The sequence below is a fragment of the Mus caroli genome, chromosome 15 (genome assembly GCF_900094665.2).
Source record: "Mus caroli chromosome 15, CAROLI_EIJ_v1.1, whole genome shotgun sequence".
Taxonomy (NCBI): Eukaryota; Metazoa; Chordata; class Mammalia; order Rodentia; family Muridae; genus Mus; species Mus caroli.
The window spans coordinates 92,973,669-92,988,709 of NC_034584.1; the positions used below are offsets into that span (position 1 = coordinate 92,973,669).

Here is a 15,041-nt window from a genome sequence, read left to right on the forward strand (position 1 = left end):
GTCGGGTGAGCGCAGGACAGATATATTAACTAAAGCAGGGGGCTGGTGAGATGGCTCAGAGGGTAAGGTCTTCTGAAGATCCTGAGTTCAAATCCCAGCAACCACATGGTGGCTCACAACCACCCATAATGAGATCTGATGCCCTCTTCTGGTGTGTCTGAAGTCAGCTCCAGTGTACTTATTTATAATAATAAATGAATCTTTGGGTTGGAGCGAGCAGGGACTGAATGAGCAGAGTTGACCAGAGTGAGCAGAGGTCCTAAAACTTCAATTCCCAACAACCACATGAAGGTTCACAACCATCTGTACAGCTACAGGGTTTCCACTGACCAGACATATGGCTGATGGTGACAGCCATGTGACCCCCCACGATCTGAACCTAGACCCTCCATATCTGCATTGCCTCTACTGGTGTAGCCAGGGATTACCACGGACTCCTGGTCCTCCTGGATCTGCCTTCCAGGTGCTGGGAACACGGGCATGAGCCACCATGCCTCCTGCTCTTATAGTCTGAGCTGTCACACTAATCATTTGGTCATCGGATACTTATTTGTAGTTGATTAAACAGGTTCTCTAAGTGACTATGTGCCAGGTACTGATGATGCCTCTGTCGTGCTGGCTCCCAGAGCCAGCGACACCACCTGGGCAGTTCTCTGATGGACGCTCAGCTTATTGTCGGATGGCCTTGGACCTAGTTCCAAAGATGAGTTGGGGGTGTGTGACCTTCAGCAATGAGACAGAAGACTGGTAATAAAATAAACCAACCTTTATTTTATTACAAACTAATAGTTTGGGGACTGAAAAAAAAAAAGAAAATAGAGTTTCCCAAAGTTCTGGAACAACTTCGCAACAACTGTGTGTGTTTAAGAGCACCAGCTGGGCTCCCGAATTGGGTTAGGGTTAGGGTTAGAACAAGCCGCTGTGCAGTTGCTAGTGGCCCAGAAGTTTGAGAGTCGCTAACTAAGGGATGGAGTGGGTACTGGAGCTGCCCGATCCTTCCCGCTTTGTACGGATCGATCCGGGGAGTGACTGGCTGGACGTTTTGCAGACGGGCCCAGCGAGCTCCTCTGACGGTTCCTGGCCTTCCTTCCTTTGGACCGACGAAGCGCTGAAAGAGCTAATACAGTTACAGGTTGGGTGGTGACTGAGACAAGGGCCCTGCCATCCACCCAGAGCGCGGGCACAGATCCTGAGCTGGGCTCAGACTTGACCTGAGCATACAGCTAGCTGCTTAGCCTAACATTTGGGCCAGGCTTCCTTGCTGGCTCAGGCTACGGCTCAAAGCAAAACCCTACTCCTGGCGGCAGGCTCGGAGCCAGCTGGGCACACCATGATCTCCTTTTCTTTCCTGAGGTTTTGTTTTTGAGGCAGGGTCTCACTATGGCGCCCTGGTCTCCTTGGACTCAGGCCAGCCCTGAACCCGTGGAGCCTCTTGGCCTCTGTTCCCTCTCCTCTCCCTCCTCCCCCTCCCTCCTCTCCTGACCCATTTCTTCTTTTTGTTAGGCAGAGTTCCACTGCAGCCACTCCCCAGACCACACTAGCCTTGGACTTCCTGGGATCCTCTCTCAGTCTCTGTAATGCTGGGATTATAGAGGACAGACACTTTGTCTCGACCCCGCCTCACCCCTCATCCCCAAGAGAGAAAAACAACACTGCATGACCCTCATGCCATAACCACAGGGCAACATAGGGAAACCCTCATAAAATCACCCAGAAGCCTAGCACAGTGCTCAGATGGAGAGAGAAGCAGGGTTTTGTCTCTAAACTGTGGTAAGTCAGATAAACTCCTGCAGAGTTTTGTAAAGGGGGGGTGGGGGATGGAAGACAATTGTATTCATCTAAATCCTCTCACAAAGAGAAAGCTGTCTTTGCTGGGAACAATATTTTGATATGTGCTTCAGCCTGCAGCTGAGATCCCAGTGGAGGCTCAGGGGTGGGTGGAGCAGCTCCTCTTGAGACGTGAAAGAGATCTTAGAATTCTGCATATTATACCTCAGAGTGGGGGGGTGGGGGTGGGGAGGGAAGGAAGGCAGGAAAGGAAGGAAGGAAGGAAGCTGCTGTTGAGGGCCGTTCTCTGTGACTCTCTTTTCCCATCATCCTCTTCCTGTGTGTGTGCACGGACATGCTCATGTAGGCGTGGGAACATGTGTATGTTACATATGTGTGAGTTCATGGGGAGGTAGAGGTGGACACTGGGAGTCTTCAGTTGCCCTCTACTACTGTATGTTTTGAGGCAGGTTCTCTCAGAACCTGAAGCTCCCCAATTTGACTAGACTAGCTAAGCTGGCTACTGAATTGCAAGGACCTACTGTACCTCCTGATGCTGGGACTACAAATGTGTGCGGCCACACCTGGTGTTTTATGTAGCAGCTGGAATTCAAACTCAGGTCCTTGTGCTTGGGCAGCAAGCAGTGTACAGACTGAGTTGTTACCCCACCTACCACCTCCTTTTATTTTTAGGAAGATCCCAATGCCCTAAATGCCTAGAGTCTAGTATAGTGTGCACACTGGATATGTACACTGGCGTTTATACATGGAAAGAACAAAGAGGTGACTCGGGGTCTCCCCCCACCCCCCATGACTTCTTTTTATTACAGATCTTTCTTGGGATAGGCTCAGTCCCACTAGCAGCAGGTGAGATGAATGTGAGGTCCCTCGAAAGAGCCTTGAGTCTTCATTAGTGACATCTTCAAGCCACGAGAGGCAAAGGAGATAAGCCTGCTCTAACCAGAGAGGCCTTCAACAGATCCCCTGGATCCTGAGTCCTGTTGCCTCCCCTCCCCTCTTGTCCCAGGGTGATCTTAAACTGGAGAGCCTCCTATCTTGGCCTCCCAAGTGCCGAGAGCTAGGCCTGTGTCCCAATGCCTTCTCCTCAGCAGCTTTTCCTAGTGACAGTTCTTGAAGACAGTCAGGAAACGAGAACCCCCAAGACAGGCCCAGGCACCAGTTCCTGGTTTCCCCCAGTTTCATTCTCCTCTGATCCATTTCTCTGGAACAAACCTATACTCAGGGCAAGCTGGGGCAGCTGGGAAAGTCGTGTGAAACCCAGGAACCCTATACAGCACTAAGTACTGTGGGAAGTCCTGGGAGACCCTGAAGCAGTCTTGGTCTCAGGACCCAAGCTGGTGGCCTGTGAGGCAAGCAGGATTTTGTTTCTGGGGTAGCGCAATAACCGGGTCCAGGACCGGTGTCTGAGAGGGTGCCTGGGCTGCCGGGTAGAACCAGGACAGCCTTGATGGACAGGTCTCCCCAAATCCAGGCTAAGCACCCACCCTTGCTCCTTACCGAGCCTTGAAGGACACCGAGCTTCTGGGGCAGGAGGGATGCTCGTCCACCACCAGTAACCTGGGGATGTCTGGGTAGCCCCCTAGTTGTTCCCAGCACATGTTTGTAGGGGTCTTCTTTTCTATGGGGTGACTCGAAGAGGCCACATCAGCCTTCCATATGGCTTCCATCTGGCTCCCTTGTTGGCTAGGAGTGGGAGAGCGGAGAATGTCAAGAGAGACAAAGAAACACAGAAGTAGGCTGAGGAGCCACAAGTTCTTCAGGGCCCTAAGGTCCGAGACGCTGGGCCTTGTTTTCTTCCCTTGTTAAGGAGTTTGTCGCCACCCCTTGCCACCGTCACCTCCCCCACAGAGGCTCTGTGTCCTAGTTCCACTTCTAGGCTCATATGCTGAGGCTGGAGCTCTGATCAGGTCTCACTGGGGTAGGCGATTCCGTGACTCACCCTGACTGCCCAGGGGCTCACCATGTCCGAGCCCGAAGCCCGCATGGTGGGAAGGGTTGGGCTGGTTTACATGGACAGACCGACGGCTGATGCTGGCTCAGTGGGCTCAGGGTAGAAATGGAGGTTGTCCCCTGTACTTTCTCAGAGTCGGCCAGGCTGCTCCCCCAAGCCATACACATTGTCACACGCAGAATGCTATGCACGAATTCTGGTCCTGGATCTGAGCGCCAGAGCCAGTCAGGGTAGCTGAGTGGCGGGCCTTGAAGCCAAGAAGGTGACCTTTGCCTGTGTCCTCACTTGCCACTGCTTCCCTAGCCTAGCTGACCCCCTGCCCCCTGCCTCCCCTCTAATCCTACTGCCTGTCCCTACCCACCAGTACCTACCCAGTTATCCGCAGTGGCACAGACTCCCGCTGCTTGGGCGGAGGAGGTTGTTTGGTGGTGGAGTGGCTGGAGCGGACTCTCTGAAGCAAGACTGAAGATGACTTGCTCTTCACTGGCTTGACACGGGTGAGCACGGGGACGCTCAGGTGGACGTTCCACTCTTGCTGGAGCTAGAGGGACCAGCAGGGGGCATCAGGAAGATTTCACACGGTACTGAGGACCTAAGATGGGTGGAGGTCTTGTCTGATTGTCACTGACCCTGCTAAGTGGAGGAAAGGCTCTTTGACTGCAAACCCCAGGTCCCCAGCATATGACATGTTCTTTGAAAGCCCTTTGGGACTGGAGAGATGGCTCAGAGTGCAAGAGCACTGACTGCTCTTCTGAAGGTTCTGAGTTCAAATCCCAGCAACCACATGGTGCCTCACAACCACCCATAATGAGATCCGATGCCCTCTTCTGGTGTGTCTGAAGACAGCTACAGTATACTTATTTATAATAATGAATAAATCTTTAGGCCGGAGCGATCAGGGCTGACCTGAGCGATGGCTCACAACCATCTGTATAACTACAGTGTACTCATATACATAAAATAAATAAATAAAAAAAAATAAGTCCTTATTTTCTGGGGTAGTTTCTACTTTTTCCCTTGTTGTAAAGAGTCTGGACCATGGACAAAACAGAGGAAAGAAAGCAGGGGGTGAGGGGGAAGCTGGGCTGCCGTACTGCACCAACAGCCCTTCAGGGCAGGGCCTGAGGTGCAGAGTAACCAGCCATGAAGCGGGGCAAGGCTCTGGGAAGCCCACACGGCGTTATTTACACACACACCTGCCTTCTTTAAAAGGCTTCGTGATATTTCAGTGTTCTTCTAAACCTTCCTTACTATTGATGCATGTGCACACCAGAGCCATGTAGTGTGCGCGGCCGTCAGAAGACTGCTTCATGGACTTGGTTCTCTTTTCTACCTTTCCGTGAGTCCCAGGGGCAGAACTGAGGCTGTCAGAACTTGTGTGGGAAGTGCCCTTAACCTCTGAGCCATCTCGTGCCTCATTCTGAGGTGGCAGAGCAAGGTGTTCTCACCCCTCACCCATTATAAAGAATGTGGTGGTGGTTTCACTTCCCCTGTGCTGTGCACACACTGTGTAGTTTAGCCCCCTGCTCCAGAGAGATTTCAGCCCACCACCATCATCCCACACAGAGCAGAGGCAGGAGGCAGAGAGCTACACCAGAGCCAGCGTTGAGGACAACCTCCGGGGTCCGACTCTCCTCCAGCCAGACCCTGGTCCTGAAGGCCGCAGGCCTTCAAAGTAGTGCCACAGACTGGACGCTGAACACTCCAGACCTGAGCCTGTGGGGAGATTTTAAATTCAACCATGACAACCAAGGAGAGACATGGCTGGGTCCTCTGGGGATTCCATTGTCAGTTTCTTTAGAAATTTCCATGTCACAATGGCTGCAATCAAATCTCTGTCTCCACCAGCGGTATCCAAAGGCTCTCTTTCATCCACGCCACTGGTCCTTCTCTTACCTTTTCTCTCTGATGAACCCCGTTTCTTCTCTGGTGTACCCCAGCCCCTGCTAAGGGGTACTCCTGTGATTTGCTACCACATGCATGCTAAGTGAAACAACCCAGACGCAGAAAGAAGATACTGCATGGCCTCACATGTATATATGGAATCTAAAAGGAAAGATGTCAGATATATAGAGGTAAAAGATAAAACAGTAGTTACCAAAGTTGGGGTGTGGGCCAGGAAGTGGGGAGGTGCAGGGCCAAGGACAGAGCAGATGGCTCCAGTTGTGACCGTCCTTGTAGGGACTGAGATGTTCTAAAGGGAGACACTTGTGCCCCACCTTTGATCAGCTACTTGAAAAGTGGTCCCCAAGGGACTGGAACTCCCCAGAGACCTCATGCAAGGGGAAAGCTAGAGCCCTGGTGCTGGAGGAGGAGGAGCCCGACTCCCAGGAAGAGGTTTCACACGGTTCTGACAACCTCGAGATGCAGACTAGAGCAGAGCACCCATGGGTCTGGGATGCGATGGGGGCATGTCGTGATTAGAACTACGAAGTCCTATAGGCCTCGCACCCTCTGTGTGGACCTGCACCTCGTGACCTGCACCAGGTAACCACTGATCACTAGACCCTCTCGTTTGATCCTTCCTTCCCCAAGTGTGACCGTAGTGACCTGTCTCTGCTTTTCACTATGACTTTCTCTTTAAGGGGCATCTCATAGATGAGCAGTTGGGGCCGGCTTTCCAGGGCCGCCAGAGACCAGGCTCGCACCCTGAAGACTCCTGTAACAGACAGGCAAGTCTAGTATGCATAAGTACGGTGTGGGGCTCTAGTTAACCACTGTGGATTGTATTAAGGATTTTGCCACTTGGATAGATCACAGCTGCTTTTGCCACAGAGGGAGTACGGGACATTACCTGCAATGCAATGTTCCTGCTGAGGGGACAGAAGCGAAGCATCGCAGCTCTGTCTCCCTCAGCAGAGTTACCTTCATTTCTTAGGGACTTTGACTTAGGCCAGAGGTGACTTGGGGGGGGGCTGGGAGGGGGGCACAGACTGTGATGTGATAAGGTGAGCCAGAAGCCATTATGGTGGCACCAGGAGTCTTGGTGAGATTCTAGAAAATTTCAGGTTTACAGCCTGAGGTGGACAAAAGCCTAACTCAAATGTGAATTGCATTGGAATTCTTGAATCTGGGCTTCCTTCCGTCAGAGTCCAGAGCTGGGATCTTCTTTCTCCTTCCCACATCCCCGTTCCTGTCCCTTACCTTTCTGCCTTGCCACCATGGATACATTAGCCTGTTTTACTGCAGCAACCATTTTACAAAAGATGGGTATCTTACTTCATCCTGTGCTCTACACCTCAAACACACACAATAACATTCACCATCAACAAACACAGTAATTTTTAATCTCACAAAGCCCCCGGAAAAGCGTAGACTCAACAGGCACGATCGGCCTTTTCACACTGCGCTGCGAATAATGACGGTCACACTCTAGAGCTGCAGGAAACAAAGAGACCCCCTAATGCCAGAGCATTGTGATTTTCTTTTCTTTTTTTTTTTTTTTTTTTTTTTTTTTTTTTTTGAGACAGGGTTTCTCTGTATAGCCCTGGCTGTCCTGGAACTCACTTTGTAGACCAGGCTGGCCTCGAACTCAGAAATCCGCCTGCCTCTGCCTCCCGAGTGCTGGGATTAAAGGCGTGCGCCACCACGCCCGGCTGAGCATTGTGATTTTCATTGGGCCCCTGGGTGCATTGGTCCTGCTGGGTGCATGCAGGCCACAGGTTAGCTGTGCCAGGAGTCCCAGGGCCAGCAGATCACACCTGAACGACTGTACAATATAAGAATATATGCCAGAACCAAAGGGTTTACATTTCTAAATAGAAATGGTTGATTAACTGCCCAATAAAGTTAACAAAGATAGACCCATGCCAGGGGGACAGTCATGAAGTACTGTTGACAGAGAGGGATGGATTGTGTCAGCTGAGAGGAGAACAGGGAGCCAAGCCCAAAGGCTCAGGCCACCGGATGATTTTAGTCTCTAAACAACATCAAAACCAAAAACCAAGTAGTGGTTACTACCTGGGAGGGACGGCAGAGCCTACTTCGGGTTCCATGAGTAGACAGCCTATCAACTAGAAGTCAGCAGGGTCCCCGGGAAGACATTCTTGGTGCCCGTGGGATGGCTGGGAAAGGGGCTTGCCATGAAAGCCTGCTGACCCATGTTCCATCCCACTACCATGGAAGGGGACACATATGCACAGCAAATAAAGTCACTTTTAAATAGAGGCACTTATAGGGGGCCGGAGAAATGACTCAGAGGTTAGGAGCACCAGCTGCCCTTCCAGAGAACCCAAGGTCAATTCCTAGCATCCCCATGGCAGCTTGTCTGTAACTCAAGTTGCAGGGGATCTGACACCTTCACACAGACACACATGCAGGCAAAACGCCAACACACATAAAATAAAAATAAATGAATAATTTGGAAAGAGGTGCTCTGGGCCACCACGGCCGCCGTCCTTTGCATTCTTTGTTAGGAAGTGCTGGGAGGAAGGACTCCAGCAAACCAAGGAAGAGAGTCAAGGAAGGATCCAGAAGCAAGGGCAAAGCCGGGCCTCTGCAAGGGGGAAGAGGCAGCTGTGCCTCAAGCCTGGACCGCAGCCAGCGCTGAAGGGGCAGGGGAGAACTCCAGTGCCAAGGAGAGAATGCAGGCCTCCCAGGCCTGCAGGAGTCTTCCCTTCTGCCCTCCATATATTACACACTGGGCAGTTGCCCTCCCTCACACTCCCAGCCCAGAGGCTCTTAGAGTCCCCTCATTTCCCATCCCCTGACAACCCTCACTCTGTCCTCACTCACTGAGCAGGTGGCGGGGCAGGAAACCCACCTTAGGGAACATGGCCACCATGGTGTGCAGGCATTCCTGGTGCCTTTCCTCCAGGTCTCTCTGCTTGTCTGCCCAGGCCTGCAGCCCGAGGCTCTGCTGGTGGTCAATGTTCTCCAGGAACAGATAGAGGCTCTGGGCCTTACAGGTAGCTCTTGTTTGTCGAATGGCTCCTATGTGTTTGATCACTTCTAGTCTGGGAAAAGAGAGAAGAAACTTAGGAGGTAGAGAGACTTCCCCCCCACACACCATCACCCTCCTACCCCGAGTCAGTTGACTAGAAAGACATCTCCACTTTGTTAACAAGGAATGGATCTATGAGAAGGAACTGAAAGGTGGAAGCGGGTATGAGCGGAGGAGCCTCGGGGCTGGGAAGGAAAAGTCGAAGCGAATGGTAGGGACCATGTGGGGTGAAGGACAGGAGCAGAGGGGTTACGCGTAGGGAAAGTGGGTTTGGAGGGAAGGCCCACTAAAAGGAAAACAGTATATGGATGCCTTGCCTCCTACACCTTCAAGGGTTGCCCAAGGCCTGGCACCAGCGTTCAATAGTTCCTTTCCCCAGGAGACCTGGGGGGTGTCCCTCATGGTTTCCTGCCTGCATTTCTTTCTCTCTCTCCCCTGGGTTTTAGCTCTACCACAATTTGTAGCGGGCACAGGTTGGGTCCCGGGTGGGTCACCTACCGGAGGCTCTGGAAGCGCCTGTATTGGATATACTTCTTGCATAGGTACTGCAGCCGGAGGATGCTCAGCTCCATGGCGATGGCAATGATCTCCAGGGCTTTGCTGCGCAGGTATTGTGGCAGTGCCACCTCTGACTCCGAACCGCCCAGGACCTGCAGGTTCTTCAGCTGGGCCTCCATGTCTATGTGGTAGACCTTGTCCTTAGGTGTCCCCGGGGCTTGCTGAAGAGAGACCTGGGACACCCTTCGGAGGATGGACGTCCCAGTGACTGGCAAGGAGGTGGATTTCTTGGGCTTCGCAGAAACCTGGCGGGTCGGTGGCCTTTGCAGAAACTCGGCCAAACTCAGGGTCCTCTGGGTCCCCTGCCCAGACTGCTGGGTGTGTGGGGACGTGAGTATGTACGACCTGCTCTGATGCGCGGACTGGGCCCTGCAGTGGGGCGTCGGCGTGGACTCCGACTTCTTCAGGTTCTTCCACTTCTTGGTGGTGGTGAAGATCATCTCCGAGCTTGCCCTCTGCTCCTTCCTGGGGCTGGGCTTCTCCTCCTCTGGCTGGGTGAGCCTCTGCCACTGCTGCCTGGCAGCCGCCTCTGCCTCCCACTGCCTCACCTTTTCCTGGTGCTCCTGCTCCAGCAGGGCCCACTTCTTCTGCCGCTGAAGCCACATCTCTTCCTCCTGCAGCCATTGCTGCCTTCTGGTCTCCCAGTCCAGCTCTTCCTCCCTGTGTCCCATGTGGCTCTCCAGAAGCTTCCTCTTGATGCTCCCTGGGGACAGGGACTTGCTTTGGGCTCCCTCCTCTTGGATATGGTCCCCCTGGTCTTTGTCTTCCATGTCCACTAGTTTCTCCCATTGTGTGGGAATCTGGGGGACCTCTGCGTGCAGCAGCACAGGCTCCAGGGCCTGGGCGCGGTCAACGAACACATCCCTCACCCTCGAATCCGTGTCCGTGCCGAAGAGTGGCTTTGGGGCTGCAGGTGTAGTGCCACTGTGCCAGGCCTTGGTCAGGGGACTTGGAGAGAGAGCTGAAACTGCCTGTCCTTTCTCCTTGGGCTCCTGCTTCTCCTCCTCCAGGGCTGTACCCCGCCCTGGAAGGGGCTCTTTTTCAGGGGGTTCTGGGTAATGAATGAAATGCTTGGCGGGTTCTTCTGGACCACTAGCAGGCTGGGCTATCTTCAGCTGGAACTCCAGGGTGTGCTTTAACATGAGGAGATGATGGTATTTGTCCCCTAGAATCTTGACCTGTTTCAGCAGTGCGTCCCTTTTGCTCTCCAGGACTTGGATGGATTTTTGGAAGTGCAGCCTCTGGGTGCTGAGCTCTTTGTTCTTCTCTACCTGCAGGTACTTGTACTTTGTCTCCAGACTCTTGTTCTCCTTGTGCTGGAGGGTCAGGGCCTTGTTGAGGTTCTCCACCACGGCAGACATGTACCTGATGGCTTTGACCTCCCCTTTGTTGAACATCGTGGAGTCCAGGAGCTCCTGTAGCATGGACCTGACCTCCGAGACGTTCAGATGGGCGGTGTCCTTGTCCTCGAGCATCTGCTCCGGGCTCGGTGGCTCAGGGAGTCCCTGCTCCTTATTCTGTGGGCTCTTCTCATGCCAGTCCTGCCAGAAGTTATGTTTGTACCCTGGGAGGGACGGAGAGGAGAAAGGCAGCAAGCAGCCATCGAGAAGTGACGAGGTACTGGGAAAGGCGTACTGACCCTTCGGACCCTGCAGAGCCAGGATGCTCAGCCACCCCTGTTTGGGATGGGCAAGAGCAGGGAGCTGGCACTGTGAGCCAGAGATGGGTTGGTTATCAGGAGACACCTCTGCCAAGCCTGAGATTGCCCAGAGTGTAACCTTAGGTCTATCAACAGCATAGCGCCTGTAGAACCCAAAGGGGGCTGTCATAGCATGGCAGGCTCTGTTCAGTTCAGCCTACTACCTAACACGGAGTTACATTTCTAATCATGTCTGGCTCCTTCATGTCAACTACCCAAATCTGTTAGACGTTGCCTTTCCTTTTTCTGTTGCCTCTGTCCTGTGCCTATTAGAGAATCTATAACAACTGTTCGTGTGCCATTGTTGTTTTAATGGTTGTCTTTGCCCATATCAGGGACTGTCACCCCAAGAAAATAAACTAAGCAGAGACTGTGTGCGCTGTGTGCGACCCCAGTGTCAGAGCTCAGCTCTTCCAGGGCTGCTCATGGCCGTATATCTTTGTGCCTACTCTGTGTGGGCTGATGGAATGGTCACCCTGGAGCATTCTCTCAAGCATCACTGGCGGGGAGAACAGTGGGGATCTCTGGATGTGAGGCGAGAGAGTGCATGGCACTTCCGTGACACTGAGCTCAGTCCAGATCTCACCATGTCAGGTAAGTCACATGACCCTGGGGTTCAGAAGTCTGAGACCAAGCCACTTGGATCCGAATCTAATTTGTACCATGTGCTTTGGGTGCATTTTCTTACTGGTCAGTGCCTTAGTGTCCTCGTTGGAAAAATGGGAACAACCAAAGATTCTAATTCTTGGAACTTAGAGTGCACATATTTAATTAAGGCCATGGGTGATAGCCCTACGGTGAGTGTTCAATGAATAATTGCACCACAAGTCGGGCAGTGCTGGATTTAATCCCAGCATTTGGGAGGTAGAGGCAGGCAGATCTCTGTGAGTTCGAGGCCGTCCTGGTCCACACAACTAGCATTAGGACAGCCAAGGCGACACAGAGAGACCTTGTCTTGAGAAACAAAACAAAACAAACAAACAAACAAACAAAACAAAACAAACCAAGAACAAGAAAGTTTACACTGTGTGAGGCTGAAGAGATGGTCAGGTCTTAGGGAAGCGCTTGCCCTGTAAGCATGTGGGCCTAAGTTTGGATCCCCAGCACCGACGTAAAAAGCTGGACACACCAGGCATACCTATGACCTCATTGTCCCCTTACCAGAGAGGCAGAGACAGCATCCCTGGGGTTACCAGTGAGCCAGCCCAGCCCCCTGGGAAGCTCTAGGGTCAAGGGGAGATTGTCTGAAAAACAAGGTAGAGAATGATTGAGAAAGATGTGCAGTATTAATCTCTGGCCTACACATAGCACACCCCATAAATTCTGGCAAGAAAATAAGTATACAAATAACTGTATTGCAACATACAGAGTAGTACAGGTTTTGGGTCAGGTCGTCTCCATTTTCTGTCTTCCTCCTCCTGTAACATTCAACCTAATTTCTTTTTAAAGAATTATTTATTATTCAGACACATCAGTAGAGGGCATCAGATCCCATTGCAGATGGTTGTGAGCCACCATGTGGTTGCTGGGAACTGAACTCAGGATCTCTGGAGGAACAGTCAGTGTTCTTAACTGCTGAGCCATCTCTCCAGGCCCCCTAATATTTTTTTGAGACAGGGTCTCTCTACATATAATCCTGGCTGTCCTGGAGCTCACTATGTAAACCAACCAGGCTGGCCTCAGACTCAGCGATGTTGCACTTCTACATGCTGAACGCTGGAATTAAAGCTATGTGCCACCATGCCCAGCTTCAGCGTCACTTAGTTATCCAAGAGAATCCGTGGAAACGCTACCGTTAGCTCCTGTTTATTAAGCCCAGAATATGCCAGGTATGGTGTCAGACATCTCATATATCATGCACCCCTCCTCCTGATCCTGAAGTTAGATAATAACCTCTGAAGAAACAGGCTCATAGAGATAAAATAACAGCCACACACAGCCCCAAGCGACAGAGGTGAGATTCAAATGGAAATCTGCCTCACTCTGCAGCACGAGTGGTGCTAACCAAAGCAGGGGACTGGCTTTCGTCATCTCTTGTGGCCCCCTCTGCTCTCTGAGCTTCAGGGCTCTTATCTACAAAATTTGGGAGGTAGTCTCAGGTCAATTATAGAGTTGATAGGAGTAAAATTTCAAGAGTTAGCCAGGCTGGTGACCTTAGGAGAATCCAGAATTCTCTGGAAGGCTCTAGGGGGACTTCTAGCTGAAGCTTACCAAACTGGCTTGAACTGGGTGGGTTTTGAGTGAGAACAGGGTGCCCTTCAACCTCTGCCTACAAACTCCAACTTTCCTGGCGTTTAGGCCTTGTCTCTCAGAACTCCCATGAGGCCACAGCTCCAGGAAGCTCTTCTTCACTTCATTCCTACTATATCTGGTTTTGTTTGTTTGTTTTCTTCGAGACAGGGTTTCTCTGTGTAGCCCCTAGCTGTCCTGGAAGTCACTTTATAGAACAAGCTAGCTTCGAACTCAGAGATGAGCTCAGAAATCCACTTGCCTCTGCCTTCTGAGTGCTGGGATTTTGGTCTGTTTACCATGTGCATGCAGTGCCTGTGGCGGCCAGAAGAAGGCGTCAGCACCCTCCCCACCCCCTACTCCACCCCCCAGAACTGGAGTTACAGATAGTTGTGAGCTACCACGTGGATGCTGGAAACTGAACCCAGGCCCTCTGGGAAATCAGCCTGTGCAGTGAAGCTCAGAACTGCTTTGTGATCGGCATGGGTCTGTTACCCAGCCCTACACCCTGGCTTCCCGTGCTACAGTTTTTCACATGTGCGGCATGGAGGATGGTCAGGAGCCCCTGAGATGGCCTCCAGCCTACCCCCTCCCGGCTCTTCTCCTGGAAGCTCCAGGAACCTACTTTGTGTCATTTTCTTCTGGTCTTCGATGAGATTCGAGCACAGAGAGATGAGAGACTCGATGCCTCCTTTGGTGGCCATGAGGGAAAGAGGCAACACCTTCTCCATCACCTCGATCCATTCGTCTAGGGCTTCGTCTTCCTCCGAACTCCTGTTCTTTATCTCATAAGTCAGACTGTCACCTGAGCGGGATGGGGGTCAGGCTGAGAACAGTCTGTCCTCTAGAGACCCCACATAGCACAGGGGCTGGCAGCAGACCTGAGGGCAGGGTGGTTTCAGTGCACACTGGCTATCGGACAGCTTGCTCTCTTGAGCCTTGTTCCCTTCCCTGCAGAAGGGCTGGGGGAGGACCGAATGAGGTAATACTCGTGAAATGACTGACACAAGGCCTACCATGCAGACACCGTAGACACCAGACAGTGTTGCTTAAGTGTGAGGCCAGCCATGTTAATCTATGCCAGTTGCATAATCTAACATCTGGGCCACTAAATGGATTAAGTTCGATCAAGTTTTCTTTGTGCTTCTGTTCGTCTGCTTGCTTGCTTGCTTGCTTTTTTTTTTTTAGACAGGGTTTCTCTGTGTAGCCCTGGCTGTCTTGGAACTCACTCTGTAGACCAGGCTGGCCTTGAATCCAGAAATCCACCTGCCTCTGCCTCCCGAGTGCTGGGATTAAAGGCGTGCGCCACCAACACCTGGCGTTTGTCTGCTTTCTTGAGGTAGAGTCTCAATATGTAGCCTCAGCTGCGTTGCTTGCCTGTGTGGGTGTGGGTGAAGCCCAGAGATCACAGTGGACCGCCTCCTCTCACTGAACCTGGAACTTAACCATTACTTAAGCTGTCAGATGCAGTGCTGAGGGTGTGGACAGGCACTGCTGCTCTCAGCCTATTACGTAACTTCTAGGAGTCTGGACTTAAGCCCTCAAGTCTGCATAGCAAGCACTTACCCACTGGGCTACCTTCTCAGCCCCGCCTGTGGTGATTAATTTTGACAGCCTTGATGGAAGCCACGCCTCCGGGCAGGGGCATTTCAGAGGTGATCACAGCACGAGGTTCTGACCTAATCAGCGCATCAACCCACTGATAGATTTCAAATTTAGGTGGACTGTTGGGAGATAACAGAAGTGTGGAAGGTAGGACCAAGTTGGGGGGTGTGGGTCACGGACAGGGGTGGAGATGGGTCATGGGTGTGTGTGTGTGTGTGTGTGTGTATTTGTGTGTTTGTGTGTGTGTGTGTGTGTGTGTTTGTGTGTGT

At 52.1% G+C, this 15,041-nt stretch overlaps 1 protein-coding gene across 1 annotated transcript in view; it reads right to left on the reverse strand.

Moving 5' to 3' along the window:
• Window positions 1–750: 750 nt before the first annotated feature.
• The window catches only part of Fam186b (family with sequence similarity 186 member B), a 16,967-nt gene continuing 2,676 nt past the window's right edge, over window positions 751–15,041 (reverse strand). Inside the window, exons 3-8 of the mRNA XM_021183547.1 lie at window positions 13,793–13,972; window positions 9,180–10,803; window positions 8,502–8,694; window positions 4,111–4,280; window positions 3,286–3,471; window positions 751–1,117 (exon numbers count right to left, since the gene is read on the reverse strand). Of these exons, the coding sequence (XP_021039206.1) occupies window positions 961–1,117; window positions 3,286–3,471; window positions 4,111–4,280; window positions 8,502–8,694; window positions 9,180–10,803; window positions 13,793–13,972 (2,510 nt within the window). The 3' untranslated portion in view covers window positions 751–960. The remainder of the gene's footprint in view (window positions 1,118–3,285; window positions 3,472–4,110; window positions 4,281–8,501; window positions 8,695–9,179; window positions 10,804–13,792; window positions 13,973–15,041) is intronic.